The 23,056-nt window shown below is 37.7% G+C and overlaps 2 protein-coding genes across 2 annotated transcripts; one reads left to right on the top strand and one right to left on the bottom strand.

Moving 5' to 3' along the window:
- Window positions 1-420: 420 nt before the first annotated feature.
- On the bottom strand, window positions 421-3,575 carry cldn31 (claudin 31). Its single transcript, XM_056455745.1, has 2 exons — window positions 3,488-3,575; window positions 421-1,178 (listed from the first exon to the last, which is right to left on the bottom strand). The coding sequence occupies exon 2, from the start codon at window positions 1,153-1,155 to the stop codon at window positions 502-504; it is 654 nt and encodes a 217-aa protein (XP_056311720.1). The 5' UTR covers window positions 1,156-1,178; window positions 3,488-3,575; the 3' UTR covers window positions 421-501.
- Window positions 3,576-6,221: 2,646 nt separating this feature from the next.
- LOC130222998 (GTPase IMAP family member 8-like) lies at window positions 6,222-13,416 on the top strand. Its single transcript, XM_056455648.1, has 3 exons — window positions 6,222-6,394; window positions 9,804-10,760; window positions 11,307-13,416. Exons 1-3 carry the CDS (start codon window positions 6,376-6,378, stop codon window positions 12,308-12,310), a joined length of 1,980 nt encoding a protein of 659 aa, XP_056311623.1. The 5' UTR covers window positions 6,222-6,375; the 3' UTR covers window positions 12,311-13,416.
- Window positions 13,417-23,056: the final 9,640 nt, after the last annotated feature.

Raw genomic sequence — 23,056 nt, 5'->3', positions numbered from 1 at the left:
CACATTTTCTGTTATTTTACAAACTTAATTCAATATATATACTATTTTTATACAATATATTGTTTCAAACTACTAAAAATGCCAATAAAAGTCACTTTGTTAAACTGTAGAGTTGAATTTTTAACATCAAAAGTTGACTGAGCAGATTTCGACATCCCATAATGCAATTCACAACTGCAAATAAACTGAAAAAGACAGTGAATCTCAAAAACCTGTTAAATACACACACACACACACATATATATATATATATATATATATATATATATATATATATATATATATATATATACATATATATATATATATATATATATATATATATATATATATATATATATATATATATATATATATATATATATATATATATATATATATATATATATATATTACATTTTACAAAAAAAAAAATGTTCAAAATTATTACGCTCCACAAATAAAAAAAACACACGGATCATGCGGATCAAAGCTTTCAGATAACTATTAACTGACGTCCTCTTACACAAACACCTTCTCTGGTTTGCTCTCTGCTGTCGATGGAGGATTCACTTTCCCGCCTCTTCCAAAAACAGGCATGACCGGAGCTCCGGGGGAGGCGGAGCCTAAATACAGCAGAGCTCCGCTCACCAGCATGAGCAGCACCACCACCCAGCCCAGGTAGAGGGCAGGGCCGAGCTCACGCTTCAGTGTCGGTGGCACATTCGGGTTGTAGAAATTACTAATTACGTCATACGCATTCCAGCACACCGGCAGCAGGAATAAAAACGCGGCAGCCACGAATAATGCAGCGCCGACCTGCACCAGCCGAGCCTTGGGATCCCGCGCCTCACCCAGACACCGTGTGCACTTGAGGCCGGTGATGCAGAGCGGTAGCGCCAACACACACAGCAGCAAAGACACAACGCACAGCGCACGGCACGTCTGCATGGATCCCGACAGCGCCAGACCTGAGTCAAAGACCTTACACTGCAGACGACCCCAGTCCGACAGACAGGTCATCCAGAGCCCCTCCCACTGTACCTGCGACACCACCAGCTCATTGCCCACGAATGCAGACGTGCGCCACCAGGGGGCAATGCAGACTATGATCCCGAACACCCAGCCGGATACGCCCAGAACCACACCCATCACCTGCAGACCAGTGTTTGCCATGATGAACAGAGGATACCGTCGCTCTGGAAGAAACACAATGTTTTGTTTATTATAGACATGTTTTTTGGATGTCCGCAGTTATCTGTGGACAAGAGTTTTAACCCAGCTTAACAATTTAGGTTTCCCAGAATGATTATTCACTCCAGGAAAATGTCTTGTTGTTTAATTTTCTTGTTGTATATATATATATATATATATATATTCGCCCCCTATATACGGGCAACGCGGTGGCGCAGTGGGTAGCCTCACAGCAAGAAGGTCGCTAGTTAAGCCTCAGCTGGGCCAGTTGGCATTTCTGTGTGGAGTTTGCATGTTCTCCCTGCGTTCGCGTTGGTTTCCTCCGTGTGCTCCGATTTCCCCCACAAGTCCAAAGACATGCGGTACAGGTGAATTGGGTATGCTAAATTGTCTGTAGTGTATGAGTGTGAATAAGAATGTAGGGTGATTCAAAGTGATGGGTTGAAGTTGGAAGGGCATCCGCTGTGTAAAACATATGCTGGATAAGTTGGCGGTTCATTCGGCTTTGGCGACCCCGGATTAATAAAGGGACTAAGCCGACAAGAAAATGAATATATGTATATATATATATTGAAGGATAGCATTTTTTATTGTTAGGCTTTGTTAACATTTACTAATAAATACAGATATAAAGGGTTTCTTTTTTGAAGGGTTAACTGCTATATTATTTGCACAGCATAGAGAAATGCTGAAGGTTGCTGAGAACAGTACATTCTGTTATCGGGTATGGGTGAATAAAAAGTGCAGAGAGTTTTGAGGATGACAGAATGTATGAGCTCTGTGTACGTGCTCTGAAACATCTGCAAGGTCAACTGTCAAGAGAAGATACACAGATACCAGAAAGAGGAACGTCTGGTTGCTGAATGGTCAAACTGTCAAGGCGACACCATATAAATCAATAGGGTTGGGATTAGATAATGTGCGAAAGACAGTATAAAATCATGAAGGAGAGCCTAAAAAAATGAGAGCTGAACTGAGGTTACATCTCTCCTGCACAGAACTTGTATTCTCTAACTTCTTGCAATCAAAATAAAACTTCTTAATTTTCAACTCAGATCTCCGTCAATTTTTGAACATGCAATGGACCATTTGAGTCCTACAATAAATATATATATTAGGCATGAGCTAGTATAAGATTCTGATGGTATGATAACCTTGAATAAACGTATCACAGTTTCACGGTATTGTGGTTACTGCTCTAAAATATGTTCTTTTTTAAATGTCTGGGTAAAACCTTTTCGCCATTGAAGACAATATGTTTTATTTTAGGAAACATTTATAATTCACTGCTCAAAAAAGTAAAAGGAACACTTAAACAAGACAATCTAACAATGTAAGTGTTCCTTTTTTTTTTTTTGAGCAGTATTTTTTGGAATAGTAAACATGTCAGGCTAAATCATTTAAATAAGTTATTGACCTCTGCCATTTTTATTAGTTTCAAAAACACATATTTCTTTACAACACATAAAAAAAACACACATAAAAACCCTTATGTATAGCCTAGTAATGGTATAATTGATTATTTTAGCAGTTTTAAAAATTTGGATTTGCAAATCGCAGCAAACTTTAAAAGGTTATCGTCTTTTTATTAATATATATATATATATATATATATATATATATATATATATATATATATATATATATATATATATATATATAAAACACATACATTTTCCTTCAGCTTAGTTTCTTAGTCCTTCAGGCCATGGCAGAATGTTTTTATATATTTAATTAACTATATAATATTATGAAATTAATGTTGAAATTATTTTTATTTAATATAGGAATCTTTTTTAGAATTTTAGAATTTTGCATAATTAATATTAACTACAGACATAATTTCTATTAATTACAAATATTATACCCTATTAGATAATATTTATACCCTCTTAGACAATAAAAAACTACCATTGAAATGGATAAAATCATAACTTAATACTAGTTAACTAATAACATAACTAATACTAGCATTCATTCACAAAGAGCAATAATTGTTACAGTATCTTAGATGGGTTGTTGTAACCCAGCATTGGTTGAAATACTGACAAATTGGGTTAATTTTTTCAATTAAATTAATGATATATTTTTTTAACTCAACTGATGGGTTTGTCCATATTTGACCCAGTGTTTGGTTAAAACAACCCAGCATTCATCTAATTCATATTAACAAACTGTTTTGCCTTCACATTAAAAACAACAACAACAAACACATTCAGTCTGACCTGAGCTGACATACATGCTTTACAAAGCAACAGGTTTAAGTCATTCTGAGAGTTTTTATCAGATGAATGTGAAGAAGTGCAGTACTTACAGTGTGTGAGGAGCGTCTGTGTGTGTCTGTGTGTGTGAATGCCGTCTGACTTTCATCTGTGTTTGTAGAAACACACTTTCTCTTTGTTCTTACATGTGGGAGTAAATCAGCATCTGAGCAGCGGACAATTTCATCTCATAATTATGTGAACACACACATTAACACAGAGCCACTGCATGCACTTATGCAAGCGCCTACACACACACACACACACTCTAATACATACATATTCACCAGAAAACCACACAGACAAATACATATGTTCATTTGCAGATCCAGTGCTATACTCACTGATGTTTACATGGCCTGTTTAATCAAATTTACATAAAACACACCACTATTTTGATTATTCGTAGTGTTATTGAGCCATTCTATAGTAAAGTACTTGAATTAATCTGTTGTGGTGACTCTACAGTTTCTATGGTAACACAGCCACTATAAGAACTGACCTATAGGGAAATTACCAACCACATGACGTCACACAAGTTCAACCACGCATATCGGTTGTGCGGTAGGATGCCAAAATGGAAAACTTAAATTTTCCCGTACACCACACTGCTTTTAATGCCAACAACAGACGTCTTTGGCTAACAGCCATCATAAGAGCTGAATGGAGTGAGGACCTAATTAAAAATGCTGGACTCTGCAGTTCTTGTGTTATATCAGGAAAGTTCAAGCTATACTGAATCAGACACATTACTGGTTTTTGATTGCAGCAATGATTTCAGCAAAAACAGTTAAATATGGTGAATTAAACTGTGGACACTGAATGCTTAGAATGAAATGTAAACATGTAAGTTCACATACCCCAAACCCTGGTTTATACTTCTGCGTCAAGTGACAGATGGCGCATGCAATGCGCGTAGCTGTGCATTCATACTTCTGCATTAATTCATCTATAGTTTGCTATAGTAACACAGCCACTATAATAACTGATCTGTTGTGTTGATTCTACAGTTGCTATGGTAACACAGCAACTACAATAACTGGTCTGCAATGGTGATTCTACAGTTGCTATGGTAACACAGGCACTGTAATAGCTGATCTGCAGTGGTGATTCTATAGTTGCTATGGTAACACAGCCACTATAATAATTGATCTGTCATAGTGATTCTATAGTCGCTATGGTAACACAGCAACCATAATAACTGATCTGCAGTGGTGATTCTACAGTTGCTATGGTAACACAGGCACTATAATAACTGATCTGCAGTGGTGATTATATAGTTGCTATGGTAACACAGCCACTATAATAATTGATCTGTTGTGGTGATTCTATAGTCGCTATGGTAACAAAGCAACTATAATAACTGATCTGTTGTGGTGATTCTATAGTTGATATGGTAACAAAGCAACTATAATAACTGATCTGTTGTGGTGATTCTACAGTTGCTATGGTAACACAGCAACTATAATAACTGATCTGCAGTGGTGATTCTACAGTTGCTATGGTAACACAGGCACTATAATAACTGATCTGCAGTGGTGATTATATAGTTGCTATGGTGACACAGCCACTATAATAATTGATCTGTTGTGGTGATTCTATAGTCGCTATGGTAACACAGCAACTATAATAACTGATCTGTTGTGGTGATTCTATAGTTGCTATGGTAACATAGCAACTATAATAACTGATCTGCAGTGGTGATTCTACAGTTGCTATGGTAACACAGGCACTATAATAACTGATCTGCAGTGGTGATTCTACAGTTGCTATGGTAACACAGGCACTATAATAACTGATCTGCAGTGGTGATTCTATAGTTGCTATGGTAACACAGCCACTAAAATAATTGGTCTGTTGTGGTGATTCTATTGTCGCTATGGTAACACAGCAACTATCATAACTGATTTGCTATGGTGATTCTATTGTTACTATGGTAACACAGCAACTATAATAACTGATCTGTTGTGGTGATTCAACAGTTGCTATGGTAATGCTGCGTTCACACTAGACGCGGAAGAAGCATCAAGCGTGAGTGATTTACATGTTAAGTCATTGCAAAGACATGAATAGACATCCTGCGGTGCGATATGCGCGATTGAGGTGGCTTGAGTGATGGGTTTAGCGAATAAAGCAACATGAGTTGAGCAATTTGCGCGATTAAGTCACTTAATGCGGGTATCGCACGTTTCGCGTGAATCGCTGAAGTTGGGAACTTCAGCGGACATTACTAGCACGAATGAAGCAAGTAAACTCAAAATAATTGATTATAATTATTCACTATTATAATTATAATGGTCAAGATTAATCGTAGTATCCTGAATGAGTCTATGTTATTAGTTTAATTGGTTGTTATTGGAAAATAACATACATTACAATGTTGTAACTGGCCAATCAGAATTAAGTATTCCAGACAACCGTTCAATAACAATTAATATAGCCTACCACCTTTATGTCACTATTAATTTGAATTCACTTGTTGCTAGTTTTATTAATCAACATGTCGTATTGCCCTGTTGCTTTGCCTGTTTGTTTTAGTGGATGTCAGATATGTGCAAGACACAAATTATAAATAACTATACAGCTGAATCCACCACCACTGCTGAAACTGAAATGACAGGACTTGATATACAGGTGTGAACAGGTGGAGTCATGTGATCACACTGTTTATGCTTACTTTCAGTTTGTTTCCAGTCAGAGACCTATTCAGTCATCATAACTTCAGCTAACATGATTAATCATTGGTGAACAATTAGACCACAAGACTCTTATGCAAGTCACAGCATAGCCTATTATATACAGTAGTTTAGTCCATTATTCACTTTCAGATGTCATGCTGGCAATGGGTGATGCGGACAGTTTTTATGGCATAAGGAAGCGTATCAATGTCTACAGACACAAGGGTGGAAAAAACTAATCAGCAAAACAAACGACAACAAATATGGCTTCAGGATATAAAGGTTAGTCTAATTTAAATAAGCTTACATGATATTCAAAGCTAATGCTAGTTTGTTGCTAGTAGTTTACAGCTAAGCTTGAAAGACTCGAAAGACTCGTTTAGCCAAAAGTAACACTACAGCCAGTTAGCATTAGCAGCTCAAAATGTTGTTCGGAATCTGTTTATATTAGACAATTATTGGTGTTTAGGGACTTACTGTGACATGTTTGTTTACTCATCTATTTAAGCAGATTAAACAAAACAATGAACTATGCTATGTGTATCAATCAGATCGTTTATCTGGATATGATTGCTATGTAGTAAACTAGTTAGTTGGTAGGATAGTTAACTAGCATGTTTGCGAGATAGCGTAGACACATTTATGTTGGTTAACAAAGTAACTAGCTAGTTCATTATTTAATTGACTAGCTTGTTAGGAGTAAAAATCTAAGCTTGAACGACTCACAGACTTGTTTAACCAAAAGTAACACTACAGCCAGTTAGCATTAGCAGCTCAATTTATGGCTTTGAATCCATTTATATTTGACAATTATTGGTGTTTAGGGACTTTACACTGACATGTTTGTTTTCTACTCACCTATTTGAGACGATTAAACAATAAAACAATTAGCCATGCTATGTATATATCAAACAGAAAGTGTATCGGGAAATGGCTGCTATTTAGTATACAAGTTAGTTGGTTAACTAACATGTTTGGGAGATAGCTTAGACACGATTATGTTGGTTAACAACTTAAGTATTTAGGTAATTATTTAATTGGCTAGCTTGTTAACAGTTAACAGCTAAGCTTGAATGACACGAAAGACTTTAACTACCCTGCTGAAAAATCCAGCTTAAACCAGCCTAGGCTGGTTGGCTGGTTTTAGTTGGTTGACCAGCCTGGTTTTAGAGGGGTTTTGGCCATTTCCAGGCTGGTTTCCAGCCATTTCCAGCCTGATCTTAGCTGGTCAGGCTGGAAAATGACCAGCTAAATCCAGCTAAAACCAGCCTGACCAGCCTCGTTTAAGCTGAACATAGCTGGTTTTGGCTGGGCTCCCAGCCTGGATAGGCTGGTCAAGCTGGTTTTAGCTGGTCATCTCCCAGCGTGACCAGTTAAGACCAGGCTGGAAACCAGCCTGGAAATGGCCAAAACCCCTCTAAAACCAGGCTTGTCGACCAGCTAAAACCAGCCAACCAGCCTAGGCTGGTTTAAGATGTTTTTTTCAGTAGGGTAAAAGTAACACTACAGGCAGTTAGCATTAGCAGCTCAATCTATGGCTATGAATCTATTTATATTTGACATTACAGTGACATGTTTATTTACTACTCATCTATTTGTGCAGATTAAACAATAAAACAATAAGCTATGCTACGAACTGGGATATTTCGTGATACGGCTGCTATGTTGTAAACTAGTTAGTTGGTTGGATAGTTAATTAGCATGATGCAAGATAGCTTAGACACAATTATGTTGTTTAACAAAGTAACTAGCTAATAAAATATTTAATTGGCTAGCTTGTTACCAGTTAAAAGCTAAGCTTGAACAGCTCGCAAGACTTGTTTAACCAAAAGTAACACTACAGCCAGTTAGCATTAGCAGCTTTAAATATTGTTCTGTATTGTTTAAATATTGATCTTAAGTATTGTTCTGAATCTGAACTTTTCAGTAGACTAGTTAGTTGGTTGGATAGTTTACTAGCATGTTTGCGAGATAGCTTAGACACAATTATGTTAGTTAACAAAGTAACTAGCTTGTTAATTATTTAATTGGCTAGCTTGTTAGCAGTTAATTAGCATTTTGTTGGCTAGTTAGTTGCAAACCCTACAGAAATAACCAGCTTAAACCAGCCTAGGCTGGTTGGCTGGTTTTAGCTGGTTGACCAGCCTGGTTTTAGAGGGGTTTTGGCCACTTCCAGGCTGGTTTCCAGCCATTTCCAGCCTGGTCTTAGCTGGTCAGGCTGGAAAATGACCAGCTAAAACCAGCTTGACCAGCCTAGCCAGGCTGGGAGCCCAGCCAAAACCAGCTATGTCCAGCTTAAACCAGGCTGGTCATTTTCCAGCCTGACCAGCTAAGACCAGGCTGGAAATGGCTGGAAACCAGCCTGGAAATGGCCAAAACCCCTCTAAAACCAGGCTGGTCAACCAGCTAAAACCAGCCAACCAGCCTAGGCTGGTTTAAGCTGGATTTTTCACAGGGACGCTAGCTAGTTTACTAGATAGTTAGGTTAAATCAAGTACTTTGATGTCGGTCAATTACTCAGCTAGCTTATTATCTACTAGGTTAGTTGTTAGTTTTCGTTATATAGTTGCATGATCTTAACAATTTAGCTTGCTAGTAATACTACTAAGCCATATTGACAAGTTAATTAGCTGGTTAGTTGGTTAGCTAACTAATAACTTGGGGCTTTAAGTTAGGTATGGTGAAATGATGTTAGGTAGTTTGTTAGCTATAGCTAACTACTTAGTTGCATTTAGTTGGCTAGTTAGTAGCTAGCTAACTAGTTAGCCAGATGTCATCATATGATTTTGGTTAACTAGTTACTTTTAGTTTAGTTAGCTAGAAATTTCTTAGAATGTTAAATAGCTTGACTGGCTAATTAGTGAGTTTAAATACATTGGCATCATAGATAAATACACTAGATATCACATAAAGGACCCCAAGCATGCGTCAATAGCGCAGCCACATTTGTACAGTGCTCCCTGAACAAATGTCATTCAACCGCACTAGTCAAGACGTAAGCCAATGTGAAGATGCTGGACTTTAGCGCTGCATGCGGGTGTAGTAACGAGCAAAGAAAGAAAACAAAGAATAAAGGCAGAACATTTCATAGGTAAGATTTAGTTTTTTACATTTTTGTATGTTACGAACTTTTGTGCTCAAGTCACGTTATTACAGATTACAGTACAGTCTCTTACTGCACTGACCATAAGGCAAAGTAGCACGAACTCACACTAAACACTCAGCTTATGCTAGTTTTGTTGAATAAAATTAGCAAACAATGTAAATGAAATATGACAAGATGCTGCGGTGCTAGAAACATGTATTATTGTCGGCTCAGTGAACGAGTCGTTCATAACCCAACTGAAAAATCCAGCTTAAACCAGCCTAGGCTGGTTGGCTGGTTTTAGCTGGTTGACCAGCCTGGTTTTAGAAGGGTTTTAGACATTTCCAGGCTGGTTTCCAGCCATTTCCGGCCTGGTCTTAGCGGGTCAGGCTGGGAGATGACCAGGCTAGGAGCCCAGCCAAAACCAGCTTTGTCCAGCTTAAACCAGGCTGGTCAAGCTGGTTTAGCTGGATTTAGCTGGTCATTTTTCAGCCTGACCCGCTAAGACCAACATCAGTGAATAAATGACTGTTTAAATACCAAAACAATTCGGGAGTTTAAAATCCTATAAACTATCTTGAGCTAATGATGTGATCTGTTTGACAGGTAATGAAACTGATGTGAAGATTTTGCTGCTGGGAGCTTCTGGAGCTGGAAAGAGTTCAATGGGGAACGCAATACTGGGTCGAGAGGCGTTTAAAGGTAGCAGAACGAGAGAGAGCGAGATACAGAGAGGAAGAGTAGAAGACAGAAACATCTCGATCATCGACACTCCAGGATTCTTCAACACTCACCTGACTGCTGAAGAGCTGCAGAACGAAATGATGAAGAGTCTTTATCTCTGCTATCCTGGACCTCATGTGTTTCTGCTCATCATCAACCTGGAGAACTTCACAGACGACCACAGGAACATTGGGCAGACAATCCTGGACAACTTCGGTCCTCAAGTCTTGAAGTTCACAATGGTGCTGTTTAGTGGAAGAGAGAAAATGACAAACAGAAAATGGAAGCTCTTAATGGAAAGTAGAAAGTTTCAGGACACAGTCGGTCAATGCGGAGGTAAATATCACGCAATCAACAGTAAAAATGACATTATTCCCACTCACATCAGAAAGCTGCTGGAGAAGATTGATGAAATCCTCAAGCAGAATGATGGCCAGCATTACGACATTGATATTCGCTTAAAAACTCCAATGAAGACGAGAAAAGAAAAGATGAAACAAGAGAACGAAAATGCAGTGCAAAAGAAGCAAGAGCAGAAGAAAGTAGTGCAGGAGACATTTCATATGCACACTGTAAAGGAAAAGAGCACAACAAATGTGACTGAAAAGAGGGATTGTGTTACTTATGTGACTAAAATTGAGAGAATGGAAGTAAACAGATACTCTCGAGTTCTACCTGAAGATAAGTATGATGAAGAGATGGTGGGAAAACACTCAAAATCAAGGAGAAACTCTTTTGACAATATAAGAAAGCAGGAAAAATGCAGGAAAGGTAATGGCACAGACAAACAGGACCAGAAAAAACAACATATAGCGGACGAACGGCATACATTTCAAACAGGTGAGAACTGTTTTATCATATGAGCAATTCCATGCAAATGTCAACATCTTATTGACGTCTTTGACATTTATTCGTCAGATATGGCAACCAAAATCCAACATCTGATAGACGTCATAGTGGTAACGTCCACACAACGTCAAGCTGTAACATCATTAGACGTTGATATTTGGTTGATTTTAAGTTGGACATTGGAGATTGACGTCACCCTGACGTTGAGTTCGGACGTCAAATAATAGGACTGATCCTCATAGACAAGAAAAATTAAAGTAATGACTGCAGGTTGAAGGATACTGCGCTAGAAATGTACTCGAGGCAAAGTAACAGTGCACAACTACTTAGTAAATAACAATTCCTGAGGAAAACTACTCAATTACTGTAATTTGAGTATTTGTAATTAGTTACTTTACACCACTGCCCCTAATACATTTACTATAGTGTAATTTGAAAATACTATTGTATTTACTAGTTTACTATAGTATATTTTTAATTGAGATTCACTGAAAATTTAGTGCAACTTATTCTCTTATTTGTCTGATCCACATGCAGAGTCCAAACAGAAAGAACACAACAAGCCTGGCGAATGCACAGATCTCAGGATCGTGATGGTGGGTAAAACCGGAGCCGGAAAGAGCGCCACAGGAAACACCATCCTGAGACGAAAAGTGTTCAAGGAAGAACTATCGGCTAAATCTGTGACCGAGAAATGCCAGAAGCACCAGCGGGAGGTGAGCGGCAGAATCATCTCCGTCATCGACACTCCAGGACTGTGTGATACGTCAATCAGCGAAGAAGAACTGAAGAAAGAAATCGAGAAATGCGTCTACATGTCTGCTCCTGGTCCTCACGTGTTTCTGCTGGTGCTCAGACTGGACGTCAGACTCACGAATGAAGAGAAAAACACGGTCAAATGGATCCAGGAGAACTTTGGAGAAGAAGCCAATGGATACACCATCATCCTCTTCACTAGAGGAGATCAGATTAAAACATCCATAAAGGAGTTTCTGGCAAATAACGAGGAGATGCGAGCACTAGCTGAACAGTGTAAAGGTGGATATCATGTCTTTAACAACACAGATGAAGAAAACAGATCTCAGGTCAGTGAGCTGCTGGAGAAGATCGAATCAATGCTGGAGGAAAACGGAGGACAGTTTTACACCAATGAGATGTTCATGGAGGCTCAGAAACAAATAGAGGAAGAAAAAAAGCGGCAGAGAGAGGAATACGAGAGAAAGAAGCTGGAGGAGGAGGAAAATATAAGGGCGGATGAGAAAAGGAGATTGATAAATAAAGCTCTGTTGTCGACGGGTGTAGCAGTGAGCACCGGAGCCGCAGCTGTTTCAGGAGTGAGTTTGAGTCCAGTTTTACTCTCAGGGCTCGCAGTGGCCGGAGGAGCAGCTTTAGCCTCCGCTTCTGATGGAGCGACGCTTTCTGAAGCTTTAATGGCAGGAGCTGCAGCCGCTGGGAATGCTGCGCTCGCCTCCATCACTGGAGAAACTAATCTGTCTTCAGCTTTAAACAGAGGCCGGAGGAGGGAATCAAACTACAGTTAAACAAGATTCACATTATACGTATTCAGGTCTACATTTCTGGAGACAGCAAAATATGTAACCGGAGATACATCTGCTTGCAGTTTTTTGCAAATCCACTAGAGGTCTTTATTTTGATGATCTCAATTTTCTCTCGGCTGAATCCTCCAGAGGGCGCAATATACACTTCAGCTGACTAGGCTAGCTTGCTGTCGACTGACTGACAGACTCACCCACCCATTTCCTTCCCTAACCCCAACCGATAGTGTTTTCAAAAGCAATCTAGAAAAAGAAAAGCTGTCATGGCCATGTGATTTCACCACCTTTTCAGCCTGTTGTTTATTCATTTATACATTTTTGCTTTTGTTTTACCTGGTTTCTGGAATTGAGGACTGGAACCCTGTCATCTATGGTCAACTACGCTCCACATCCCAAGTGAATCGGCGTATGCGGTGAGCTACTGGACAAACTGGTAACACTGTAGAAGGCGTCCATGTGGAGGTAAGCGGGTATCGGTAACGCGAAAAGGAACATAAGCTGTCGGTGGCATTCGTTTTAAGGACGAAATAGACACAAACATACAGTGCTCAGCATATATAAGTGCACGCCCTTCAAATCTCTCTTTGAATTTCATATTTTTAATAGGAAGCTATAAAATATTATATTTGTGCGTATACATTAGATTAGTCAGTACTGAAGCCAGATCGGGAGCTTATCTAACAAAATAACTTATGATAACGGTCCAAAAACTAGTTGTAGGGTACATGTGACCATTATGCTTAATTCACAAGTCCTGACACGTAGTAGTGCTCTTACATTCGATCAAGACACGAGAGTCCATCTAATTCAATGTATCTTCGTTTTATTTTCACATCAGATATCCACACGTGCCAATGTTGTCAAAATCCACTCACATACAACTTGTTTGTTCCAGCCTGATGAACAATGACTCCAATATTTCACTTCTACGGTCAAAAGCTTGTGCTCTCCCACTTCTGCCCATCGCACAAAAAACTCACGTGTGTCACACAAACTGTGGGAACTATATGAAGCATACTACACATGCGCAGTAGAAAGTAACTCAAAGTATATGACATGCAAATAGCAAGAACATAAGAAGTATATAAAAACAGTATATATATAAAAGTATATAACATGCAAGTATAACACACAAATATATATATATAAATTACCTAAAACAATAAACTATTAAATATGGCTCCTACACTAGTTTACCCAAATTTATATGTTATAGAAAAATATTAAATACAAATTTAAAAGAGGAAAAATCAAAAGAATCAAAACACTTTTTAAATATTTATTGAAATTTTGTAGGTTTAAATTTTATTTTGCAATATTTTGCTTGAATTTAACTATATTATCTTTCAATTTCTAAATATGTTTGATGACCAAAATATTATTTTAATAAATATATCTGTTTAATAAATCTGTTCTGTTTAAATGCACCAAAATGCATAGCCCAGAAATGCATAAAAATATTCACTTTCAAAATGGGCTGTACTCATATATGCTGAGCACCAGTGGTGTAGTCCTTGCTATACGCACGTATACTCAGTATGCCTACTTTTTTCCACGAGCTGTTTGGGTATTACGACTTCTGAGGATCATACTCTCGGTATACTCACTTGTTTTGGTGATTGGACTTCCCTAATTTTTGACTATTGAGTATTTGAGTTTTTTGAAGATCACAACAAATCAGCTGAATGAAGTCTCGCTGAAACGTTCAAGTAAAATTATTAAACAGCATGGGCGTCGCTTTAGCCCTCCATTCAGCCCCCTAACACCTTTGCGATTACCTGTACACTACTAAATGATCACCTCAGTCCCCTTTAAATTTGATATAAAAACGGCAGCAGAACCCCACTCCTGAACTCGTTTTTTAGTTAGTCAGCAAACCACAGCTGTGCAGTGTGTGTGTGTGTGTGTGTGTGTGTATATATATATATATATATATATATATATATATATATATATATATATATATATATATATATATATATATATATATATATATATATATATATATAAATACATCAAATGAATCAAAGATACATTGACTTTGTCGTTTGTTTGCCTACTTTTAAAATTTGGATTGGGTGGGTAATAGTACACCACCTATTTTTTTAGGACTACACCACTGCTGAGCACTGTACCTCTGGGTACATATTACATGTCTCCAGAAATGTAGACAAGGATACGTATCCACAATAAGCCTGTGTTGTTTTATAGACACCAGATTTGAGCACTTTTAGGGACTTTTTAGAAGAACCATTTATTCATAAATCAAGCAATTTTGTTATTCATACCCAAGCATGTAGTTGTTACATAATATTTGATTAATAGTTAATATTTTCCAACATTTAGGAGAGGAGTCTGGATGCAGGCAATGCTTGCAATGCTTTTAATGTGCTCACCTAACCCTACCCCTCACAGTGATGTCACTAGCTCCATTCAGTGCACTGTGTCTGACATTGCATCACTGCCAGATGCAATCTCAGCTTGCATCATAAAGGCTGCATGCAGAAACTATTGGATTTTAGACCATTTTAAACTGTTATGTTCAAAGAACTTTAATACAATTTGTTGAATTCAGCACAGGTAATGTTCAAATGCGGTTTCTGTTTATTGTTTATTCATTGTTACTGTGCAATTTTTAAATGTAAAATGTTTACATTTTTCAGCACAGTACAATTGTTGAAATAACACCATAAACAATGGGTTTATTAGTAGTGTAACACTACTAGCTTAATACACTACTCATTAGCTGGTTAATAATCGTTAATAAGGTAGAAGTTGGGTTTAGTTTTGGGCAGGATTGGGCATGTCGTAATCTAGTAGTTAATAGTTAATTAAGTTAATCTGTTTCCATGTCTTGTGAACAACAGGTTTATTTACGTTTGTGAATTATATGTCTTGTTGTCTGTTAACTTTTTAGATGTTGAAAAATTCTCTGCAGTTTAACAAAGTGACCATTATTGACGTTGTTAATAAATGTTTGAAACATTATATTGTATAAGAAATAATTTATACTGTAAATACAAATAAATGCATATTAAAACAGGAAAAAAGTACTGTCAGTTTATTACCAGGTTTTTTGTACTGTAATTTACAGTGCCAAATATCACTTTAAACTGGCTGTGTGGTATTAAAGAAAACGTTTTTGATTGCATATTAAATAATGAAATTTCTCAATATATTTTTTCAGGGGGAGAAAGCATCGTTACAGCTTCTCAAATTAAACTATTGCATATAAAAATCTGATATTTTAACAATCCGAACAAACGAAAATAAAATAAAATAAACATCACTCCCAGTTTTGCTTCTCTGGTGTAATATACAGTTGAAGTCAGAATTATTAGCCCCCCTAAATTGTTAGCCCCCATTTATTTTTTTTCCCCAATTTCTGTTTAACGGAGAGAAGATGAACACATTTCTAAATGTAATAGTTTTAATAACTCATTTCTAATAACTGATTTATTTTGTCTTTGCCATGATGACAGTAAATAATATTAGACTAGATATTTTTCAAGACACTTTTATACAGCTTAAAGTGACATTTAAAGGCTTAACTAGGTTAACTGAGAAGGTTAGGGTAATTAGGCAAGTTATAATATAATGATTGTTTGTTCTGTAGACTATCGAAAAATATATTGCTTAAAGGGGATAATAATATTGACCTTAAATGGCTTTAAAAAAATTAAAACTGCTTTTATTCTAGCCAAAATAAAACAAGTAAAACTTTCTCCAGAAGAAAAAAATATTATCAGACATACTGTGAAAATTTCCTTGCTCTGCTAAACATCATTTGGGAAATATTTAAAAAGGAAAATAAAATTTAAAGGGGGGCTAATAATTCTGACTTCAACTGTATATGGTTTAAAACTCATCCCAAAAAAGCCTCAAGAACAATCAGGGAAACAAACAAACCTACAAAAACTACTTGAAACCAAGTGGAGTTTCTTGTTTGGTGTTTGATTGCTTTCTTACATGGCTTGATTTCTTAATTGAAGCATCATATACTATTTATATTATTACTATTTAGTGTCTGTTTTTCAAAAAACCCTGAAAAATTATGAGCCTGAAGAGCGACTAAACGACAAATAATGATGCAGTTCTTGCTCTTGGCCGCCAGGTGGACACCCTGGAAGAACTTAATATATACTGTAGTACATACAATGAGAAATATGAATGATATGTATGTGCTTTTATTCGCCAAGTACGTTCCAAGAGAAACATGTTGTGGTACATGCATTTCAAGAGGATAGAAAGCACATTAAAGGGCACCTATGGTAAAAAATCTACTTTTCAAGCAGTTTGGACAGACATATGTGCATGTATGGTGTATAGACCGTCATATTGGGGTGATATAAACACACCCAGTGCTTTTTTTTTCAATTTAACAACATAAAAAACGGTGGACCAATTGGAGCGGTTTTCAGACCGACCGCAACTTTACGTAGTAGAGCGGTCCCCCCGCCCACCAATATTGATTGACAGGCGCGTCATCATATCCTCAGTTTGTTGATTCACGTCCGCCATTTTCAGCGTGAGTCGAAGCGATATCACTAAAGGAACACGCTAGCTCTATTTTTAGATGCAAGGCTCATTGGGCACAACACAAGATCAATATTCTCCACATTATCGCTCTAATCAGAATTATTGGTTGTATCTTTAGGTAGGTTTGCAAACATGTGTACTTCTCATTGAGTCTACCTTATACTTCAGCCGTTTGCATTTCTCGCGATCCCAGAAGCTCCCTGTGATCTTAATTAGCATGCTTTTTACAATTCTAAACATAGGTTTCTATCAGGGTACACTCAAGTCGACGGCTGGGCGCCGCGGACCGCTGCAGAAACCTATGTTTAGAATTCAATGCGTGGCGCGACGATTCGGGACACTTCATGTTTCTGCCGCGCCACAGAGAGTGTCTGGTGTGCCGTGTCGCGGCTTCGAGCGGCGCATCCGGTGCCTCAGTCAAAGTTATTTCAGTGTCCGTGGTTATTAGTCTCGGTGTACAAGCAAACTAGCACACAGTTGGCTGTAAAACTGTACAAAGACACAAATGATTTTGTACTCTCTGCTTGGTCTGTGTCCGAGTCGTACATGTACGACTGAATGGTGATCCTCTCTCTCCTTCTGCCTGTCAGACTCTGTAACAAACGCAGAGCGGGTGAGCTCATGGCCCCGCCCCCTTGTTACGTTGGCGGGAAGCTGAAACTAATCTACATGTGAAGCAACACACCCCTAAATCAGCGAGCTGTGGACACGCCCCCAACATGACACTTTTTAACACATTATAATAAAAAATCTGAATTGTGTTTTAAACTGAACCTAAACTGGCACACTCAGAAGAACCATCATATTAATATTAAATCATAAAAAAGAGGTAAACTATGGGCCCTTTAAAATAAATGAGACAGAAATCAAATGAACAATACAATTATACATATGTAACAAATGTATATGGAATAACTACACAAATATAGCCTATAAATAAAACAGCAAATGCTAAAATGTTAGATAATAAGTAAGTGGCTTTTCTAAGTTACAGAAAGCATAAGCATAGTAACAGACTGTATTGTTTATGAACATGAAAAGAAATAGGCAACTGATGAGCAGTTAAGTATGGCCTGAGGAAAAAGCTGCTTTACCTAAAAAAAGGCTGTAATACTTATAATTACTAGTGCTGATAGATATCTGCAGAATCTGCCTGAGGCCAGAAGGAGATGTGAACATTTCATCACCTGACAAGAAACGAAACTACAGTAGGTTTTTGTTAGAAAGAATGGGTGGGAAAGTCTGGAATGTAGAAAACAAAATAGAAATTCAGGCTCCATGTGCACGATTCTGAGCTATGAAGCTGTTCTGCCTCACATCTTCTGCTTCATCTTCTTATCAATAAAGTCATTATAAAGAAAGAAGGTAACACTTGTGCATACAGCAATATTACGCTCCATTGGCTGTTTTCATTTCTTTCAGCTGTGAGTTTAAAAGCGGGATAAAATACCTCCAGGATGGCTCCTCATTCACACACTCACACCACAAACAATTTAGCCCATTCAATTCACCTATATAGCGCATGTGTTTGCACTGTGGGGGTAACTGGAGCACCTGGACGACTATTCCAGCATATGTTTTACACAGCGGATGCCCTTCCAGCTGCAACCCAGTACTGGGAAACACCCACACACACACACAATTTTTAATCAATTCCCCTATAGCGCATGTGTTTGTACTGCGGGGGAAACCGGAGCACCTGGACGACTATCCCAGCATATGTTTTACACAGCGGATGCCCTTCCAGCTGCAACCCAGTACTGGGAAACACCCACACACACACAATTTTTAATCAATTCCCCTATAGCGCATGTGTTTGGACTGTGGGGGAAACCGGAGCACCTGGACGACTATCCCAGCATATGTTTTACACAGCGGATGCCCTTCCAGCTGCAACCCAGTACTGGGAAACACCCACACACACACACACAATTTTTAATCAATTCCCCTATAGCGCATGTGTTTGGACTGTGGGGGTAACTGGAGCACCTGGATGACTATTCCAGCATATGTTTTACACAGCGGATGCCCTTCTAGCTGCAACCCAGTACTGGGAAACACCCATACACACACACTACGGTCAATTTAGTTAATCAATTCCCCTATAGCGCATGTGTTTGCACTGCGGGGGAAACCGGAGCACCTGGACGACTATCCCAGCATATGTTTCACACAGCGGATGCCCTTCCAGCTGCAACCCAGTACTGTTAAACACCCATACACACACACTACGGTCAATTTAGTTAATCAATTCCCTATAGCGCATGTGTTTGCACTGCGGGGGAAACCAGAGCACCTGGACGACTATTCCAGCATATCTTTTACACAGCGGATGCCCTTCCAGCTGCAACCCAGTACTGGGAAACACCCATACACACACACTACGGTCAGTTTAGTTAATCAATTCCCCTATAGCGCATGTGTTTGCACTGCGGGGGAAACCGGAGCACCTGGACGACTATCCCAGCATATGTTTCACACAGCGGATGCCCTTCCAGCTGCAACCCAGTACTGGGAAACACCCACACCCACACACTACGGTCAATTTAGTTAATCAATTCCCCTATAGCGCATGTGTTTGCACTGCGGGGGAAACCGTAGCACCTGGACGACTATCCCAGCATATGTTTCACACAGCGGATGCCCTTCCAGCTGCAACCCAGTACTGGGAAACACCCATACACACACACTACGGTCAATTTAGTTAATCAATTCCCCTATAGCGCATGTGTTTGCACTGCGGGGGAAACCAGAGCACCTGGACGACTATTCTAGCATATGTTTCACACAGCGGATGCCCTTCCAGCTGTGACCCAGTTCTGGGAAACACCCATACACACACACTACGGTCAATTTAGTTAATCAATTCCCCTATAGCGCATGTGTTTGCACTGCGGGGGAAACCGGAGCACTAGGACGACTATTCTAGCATATGTTTTACACAGCGGATGACCTTCCAGCTGCAACCCAGTGATGGGAAACACCCACACACACACACAATTGTTAATCAATTCCCCTATAGCGCATGTGTTTGGACTGTGGGGGTAACCGGAGCACCCGGAGGAAACCCATGACAACACGGGGAGAACATGCAAACGCCACACAGAAATGCTAACTGACCCAGCTGGGACTCGAATCAGCGACCTACTTGCTTTAAGGCCACGATGCTAACCACTGAGCCACTGTGTCACCATGTAATAAACTAATTTAACTAAAATGTAATGTATTTATTTTACTTTACTGTTTATTTTATTTGCTAAATAAAATCTGAGGAAAACGAATAAGAAAGCCTGTTTACGAAACCTTCAATAATTCTCCCAACAGAGATGAATAACGACGGCGTGTCAGTCAAGTTTATTTATATAGACGCAATCTACCATGTACGTTGTGTGAAAGCCGATTAACATAGAAGCGTGTACATCACAATCACAAACTGCAGATAAACTGGCAGCAAAACAATGCTTGTGTTTATAGTTTGGTACAGAATATTAACAGGTTTGATATGTATGGATTTTCCACTCAGTGCGCTCCTAAAGCTGACAATAAACATCTGATAAGATGACAGAAAGCATGATGTGTAAATGGCTGAGGTCAGCGGTTGAAAATAAATCATGCAAACCTGCCGGACGAGCTGAACTGCTGATTAGGGAACTTAAATCTGACAGACACACTCTCAGAAATAAAGGTACACGAGGTGTCACTGGGGTGGTGTCTTTTCAAAAGATACACATTTGTACTTAAAGGGTCCATATTGGTACCTTAAAAGTATATATTAGTACCTTAAAATTTTAAGAAGAACACTTGTGCTTTTTAGGTACTAATATGTACCCTTGTGGTATTAATGTGTATCTTTTGAAAAGGTACCGCCCCAGTGACAGCTCGCGTACCTTTATTACGCGAGAGTGCACATACTTACAGTTAAAGTCACTTACAGTTAAATTATTTTTTTAATAATGTTTAACAGAGCAAGGACATTTTCACAGTATGTCTGATAATATTTTTTCTTCTGGAGAAAGTCTTTGAGAAGCTCCAGATCTGGCTTCTGTACTGACTAATCTAATGTATATTCACAATTATAGAATTGTATAGCTTCCTATTAAAAATATGAATTATAGATAGATAGATAGATAGAGAGAGAGAGAGATAGATAGATAGATAGATAGATAGATAGATAGATAGATAGATAGATAGATAGATAGATAGATAGATAGATAGATAGATAGATAGATAGATAGATAGATAGATAGATAGATAGATAGATAGAGATAGATAGAAAGATAGATAGATAGATATAGAGATAGGTAGATAGAAAGATAGATAGATAGATAGATAGATAGATAGATAGATAGATAGATAGATAGAGAGAGAGAGAGAGAGAGAGAGAGAGAGAGATAGATAGATAGATAGACAGACAGACAGACAGACAGACAGACAGACAGACAGACAGACAGACAGACAGACAGACAGACAGACAGACAGACAGACAGACAGACAGACAGATAGATAGATAGATAGATAGATAGATAGATAGATAGATAGATAGATAGATAGATAGATAGATAGATAGATAGATATATAGATAGATAGATAGATAGATAGATAGATATAGATAGATAGAAAGATAGATAGATAGATAGATAGAGATAGAGAGAGAGATAGAGATATAGAGATAGATAGATAGATAGATAGATAGATAGATAGATAGATAGATAGATAGATAGATAGATAGATAGATAGATAGATAGATAGATAGATAGATAGATAGATAGATAGATAGATAGACAGATTTGTGAGGGGTGTATATTTGCTGAACACTGTGTGTGTAATATTTAAATAATTTATTAGCCCCCCTTTGATTCTTTTTAAAAATATTTTCCAAATGATGTTTAACAGAGCAAGGAAATGTTCACAGTATGTCTGATAATATTTTATCTTCTGGAGAAAGTCTTATTAGTTTTATTTCAGCTAGAATAAAAGCAGTTTTAAATAATAGTAATAAAAAAATACATTAAGGTCAAAATTATTAGCCCCTTTAAACTATTTTTGTTTTGGATAGTCTCCAGAACAAACCATCATTATATATAGTGTCTTGAAGAATATCTAGTCAAATATTATTTACTGTCATCATGGCAAAGATAAAATAAATCAGTTATTAGAAATGAGTTATTAAAACTATTATGATTAGAAATGTGTTGAAGAAATCTGCTCTCTTTTAAACTGAAATTCAGGGGGGCTAATAATTCTGACTTCAACTGTACATAAATGAATGAATAAATAAATTAATTAAATTAATAATAATAATAAATACATTTTTAAAATTTTAATAAATAAAATTAACAAATTTCGGAAGTCATGTTTAATGCAGATTATTTTTAAGCAGTAAAAATAATAACCAATTTCTAATAACCGATTTCTTTAATCTTTGCCATGATCAAACCAGCAGACTGAGGAACAGCTTTTCCCCCAGAGCGGTTTCCCTTTTGAACACTTTTGCCCCCCTCACACACCCCCACACTCTCCTCATTACTCACACTCCCCATAAACACCGCATTATTCATTTATTTAATATTTGCACAATTAAAATTGCACAACTTCATTGCACTACGTTGCACTAATTCATTTTGAATTGTACACTGTAAAAAAATCCTGGTTGCCTTAAATTGAATCTGAATCAAATTAAACCTAGTCTTTTGAACTTATATTACGTTAAACTGACTTAAAACTGCTTGCATAACTTATAAAATCAAGTTAGAGACACTGAAATCAACAGCAGATCAGAATATAAAGGTAAGTAACAAACAGCTTCATTTATACAGCAAGTAAAACAACATTTATTTTTAATGTAATATACTTGTTACACTGTAAAAATCCTGGTTGCCTTAATGTTTTAAGCTGATCAAATTAGCCCTATGAGTCTATTAATCTTACATGATGTTAAACTGACTTAAAACAGCTTGCGTAACTTATAAAATTAAGTTAAAACACGATTGACTTAGTTTAATGCGTTACAATGAACTAAAAACATGCTGTCATGACTAATTGAGCATATGATTGTTTACAGTGTGCATACACACAGTGCATACATTTGTAATTATGTTCATATCTATTTGCATACCTCTGATTATTAATAGCAACCTGTACATATATTCATCTATTGTAAATCTCTGCCCATATTTAATACAACCTGAATAT

This window comes from Danio aesculapii, chromosome 1 (assembly GCF_903798145.1).
Source record: "Danio aesculapii chromosome 1, fDanAes4.1, whole genome shotgun sequence".
In the NCBI taxonomy this organism is placed as follows: Eukaryota; Metazoa; Chordata; class Actinopteri; order Cypriniformes; family Danionidae; genus Danio; species Danio aesculapii.
The sequence above is the reverse complement of the archived record's forward strand: the minus strand, read 5'-3'. Positions and strand labels throughout refer to the sequence as shown.

Coding starts and splice junctions, on each gene's coding strand:
- cldn31 (XM_056455745.1), bottom strand. CDS start 1,155: ATGGCAAACACTGGTCTGCAGGTGATGGGTGTGGTTCTGGGCGTATCC.
- LOC130222998 (XM_056455648.1), top strand. Junction 10,761..11,306: donor ACGGCATACATTTCAAACAG/GTGAGAACTGTT, acceptor ATCCACATGCAG/AGTCCAAACAGAAAGAACAC.